The 4,016-nt window shown below is 44.1% G+C and overlaps 1 protein-coding gene across 1 annotated transcript; it reads right to left on the reverse strand.

The window, feature by feature from the left end:
• Positions 1–1,414: 1,414 nt before the first annotated feature.
• Positions 1,415–4,000, reverse strand: SMIM7 (small integral membrane protein 7). Its single transcript, XM_075776604.1, has 5 exons — positions 3,878–4,000; positions 3,737–3,778; positions 3,583–3,635; positions 2,766–2,856; positions 1,415–2,170 (listed from the first exon to the last, which is right to left on the reverse strand). The coding sequence occupies exons 1-5, from the start codon at positions 3,901–3,903 to the stop codon at positions 2,155–2,157; spliced, it is 228 nt and encodes a 75-aa protein (XP_075632719.1). The 5' UTR covers positions 3,904–4,000; the 3' UTR covers positions 1,415–2,154.
• Positions 4,001–4,016: the final 16 nt, after the last annotated feature.

Below are 4,016 nucleotides of genomic sequence, written 5' to 3' on the forward strand. Positions count from 1 at the left end.
TACCGGAAAAAATGGTTCTGACTGAAAGCTTCTGCCAAGCAGCAGAACTTGGTATTTTCAGAATAACGGGTGAGGCAGCAATTACAAACTTCAAAGTGTTCACGCGGAAAGAGCTACCCCTACGAAAACTGCACTGATAGTTCTTCGTAAAGACGTAAAGCTTCTCACTTCTCTTGTCTCCTTGGTTTGGAAGAAACCACAATTAAAAAGCAAGTCGGGTTTTCAGAAGCTTATAATACAAATGTGGACTTGGTACAAGAGCAGCTGTACAGCAAAATCTTAGAGTGAAAGGCATCCTGCACCACGTTGGGTAAGCCATCAGCCCAGCACTGAAACTTTCTGAAGCATTTAAGAGCAGCTTGAAGTTAACTAATAATTTTTAAAGCACCTGCTTAGGAGCTGAGTGACAACTTTTAGTCTTTTGAACAATTGAAATCTTGAGGTGACAGCACGCTATTAAGCCACGTAATCTATTTAGAGTGATAAACCCGTCCCTATTCCTTTACCAGGAGAGCTTGGTCATCCTCCATTTCCTGTATTCAAAGTGTTGCTCAGAAAATCGGGTACGCACAGGATTGACCATTTTTCCAAGTAAGAATTAAACCCCTGAGTCCAAAACCGAGCGTGAGCCCTGCAGTGCCGAGTCCAGGGCGCTCTAGTGGGTTATGCACAGATGGTGATGGCCGCTTCCACCCTTCCCCTTTAAAGGAAGCCTTCCCCTGCCATGTAATGAAGACTACAGACAAAATGTTTCCCAAGAACTATATAAAGTGCTGGATTTTGTTTGGATGCCATGACAAAGCAGCGTGCTACTTTTTTTTTTGTTTTCTCATCCAAAAGAATTAGAAAAAGGTTAAACAAGGAATATGTTTAAACTTAACCTAGGATTTTAAGTATTTCTGTACAGCGCAAACCATGCTTGACGGATCCTTCCCCCCATACATTTTCCTATGTTCATTACAGCAAGGCATCTTCCCTCAAACTACCCTTCCCCTTTGGTGTTTCATTAATATGACGACTTCAGTTAATGCAAAAGAGGGTGACTTGAGTAAATTGCTGCAAGTGCCCAACACTTGTGCCTGACTACCCAACTGCATCCAGCTAAAATTCAAAGTATTCACTAAAACCAGAGCCTCAGAATCATTTAAATAAGGCCTCTCCTTCTCAGCAGTCAGACAGATAAAGAAACCAAAGATGAGGAAGCTCTGCTAATAGTTTACAGTTTGATTTAAGATACCCAGTACTGCACACTCTCTTAAATTATCTTGGTGATGCTGGGGAAAAGTTGCTGGTCAAAGAGGCTAACGAATAAAAATAACACGAGAAGCCAGACACAATTACAAGACTTTCTAAAAACACACCAATACTGAATTGATTTCTCCTGTAACGGAATGAACACGACATCAAATACATATTTTATCCTTAAATAGAACAACTTTATTCAACCAAATTCAAGACTATTCCAAAACTATTCCTTAGGATTGGCTTATAGAATATTTTTGCTATTTTTCCTATTCAAAATCCCCTACATATTGCTTAGAACAAAAAAATGTTATCTTTGAAATTTTGTTGGAAAAACTGAGAAGGTGAGAATCCAATTTTTCTTAACCATCTTTTTCTATTTCTGCAACAAAACTAAATGGAATAGGGAGAAGTTACACCGATACTTTGCTCAACTTTATAAAAATGAGAATCAGGAAGTGCAACTTCCAAGCGACCTAGACAACGGTGACATTAGCAGACACATCACGAGCTGGGAGTGAGTAACAACGCAGAGTTTTAAGACTGTAGTCTTCAGTCATGCTCCAACTCTATCCTGCGTGCTAGGCACCGTGTTCTAAGCCTAGCAAAACAATTTGAAGTTCTCTTTATTTCAGTAAAGTTGAAATAATTTTACTTTGAAGATTTTGGCTCAGGGACCTAAAGGCTCAATACCCCTGGAGCAAGCAAACCAGTATGTATCGTATTATTACACGACTGGCTGAAGAGGATGAACATGTCCCGTCCCCTGAGCACGTTAGGAATTTGTACCTAAGAACAGGCCACTATCCCAGGGCTGTGTTTTGAAACTGTTATAATCTTTTACTTTATAGAAAAGTTATGTTTCCAGCCAAAAGTCTCTTCCAAGTTAACAGACATGTTTGCGGATGACTTTCAAGATCCAAATAACCTAGTGGATGCAACAGGAAAAAAAGAAAAAGAAAAGTAGATGAGAACCAGGCACAACTGTGAACAGTCACACCAATGCCCTTCCAACTCATGCCACCAGTGCTCATCTGGGCTGTCGGTTTTGCTCCCCCATACATCAGCCCATAGAGCTGCATAAGTGAAAGGACAGCAGCCTGCTAGCCTGCCTGTCAGAACTGAAACCTGCTGTTTCCAGAGACTATTCTCAAGGCTGATTCCATTCTATTACTTGGTGTGTTCCCACCACCACCCCAAAATGGAAAACATCCCAAAAGTAAAACTGAAATGCTGACCCAAAGGATGATTTATCTCAGCAACCCACAAGGAACACTGTATCTAAGGCTAAATGACTTAGACGCTGGCAGAGAAGGTTTTCATGCACTACAGATGCCCACACTAGCAAAAAATTGTGAGGTCAACCACTGTTTTTTTGAAGATTGAAATAAGTGAAATGAAAAGGAATTATGGAACAAGAGTGGGAGAGAAAGAGATCCAAAAAGAAATACACATGCAAGAAAAATCCCAATATATATGACTTCCTATAAACAACTGACCAGATGCTGCACAGCATTACTTACACAATCATGCAGAACATCATGAAGACATTCCACAAGGCAATGAAGATTCGAAAGTATCTGAGACTCAGCAAGAACTCTCTGATATTGTCACCTAAAAATCAAGAGAAGCAGCCCTTGATGTGAAAAATAACTAATACACTGACAAGTCACATTTTCAACACTGCCTGAAAAACATAAGCAACTCCAACAGAAAAAAACCCAAAACAAACAAAATCAAAAAGGTCACACAACAAAAAACTGAAAGTTGAAGTTTTAGGTAAACGATCCATGCTATGTTCAGTGCATCCCTATAAAGGCAGGTGGCAAAATAAGCAATTAATGATAAAAAAGGGTGACGCTATTAAAAAGGGGAGGACAGCCCTCTTGTAGTTTCCAGCCTTCCTGGGACTTTTAACCAGCAGAGATACAAAAGAGCCATGCAGGTGCACACACACCAAGATGGAAATTGGTTTGTAGCAGAGTGTTACCTCTGTAGCACAGGCACCTATGTTACAAATGCAGAAAGAAAACCACATTTTTGTATTTCTTCTTAAAGCACCAATTTGGGATCAACAGTTAGGTTTGTCATGCCTATATGTAAACATCACAGAGGAAAATTTTAGGTTGCAATTTAGTAAAACAGTTGTTCCAGCCACAAAGTAATTGACATCCAAACAAAATGGGGTTGGACTTGTACTTTGGTGCCTTGAAAATGCTTTAACCAAGAATTTCCTTCAGAAAAGGAAATTCCTGTACATATTTGGCCAACCCTGAGCAGGGAGGCAGTCTGTGGCAGCACCCAGACCCCGCTCCGAGGCTCCCGGGTCCCCTCCGTTACCGGTCGTGGGTTCCCTCGACTCCTCGCCGAAGCCCTCCGTGTCTCTCTTCCTCCTGCGGGACAGCGAGGGGGGGTCCGTATCAGGTCGGGTGAAGGTGTGTGTTGTGTTCCCCCCCCACCCCCCCGGCGCCTCCCTCCCTCCCCGCCCGCTCACAGCCTGAAGTTGAGCACGGCACCGGCGTTCATCAGCAGCGTCCTAAGGGAGAGACAGAGAGAGCGCGTCAGGCACGGCCGGGCCGGGATGGGCCGAACCGGGCCGGGCCGCCCCCGACACCCCGGTCCCCGTCCCCGCTACCCGCAGAGCAGCAGGTCCCCGATCATGGCGGCGGCTCCGGCGGCGGAAGCGGAAGGGGCGGGCGCTGCTGGCACCGGTGCGGCGCCTGCGCTGCCCGGGGGGAACCGGGACCGGGGCGGGGGCTCCGCGTCCGAACACC

This window comes from Balearica regulorum, chromosome 26 (genome assembly GCF_011004875.1).
Source record: "Balearica regulorum gibbericeps isolate bBalReg1 chromosome 26, bBalReg1.pri, whole genome shotgun sequence".
NCBI lineage: Eukaryota > Metazoa > Chordata > Aves > Gruiformes > Gruidae > Balearica > Balearica regulorum.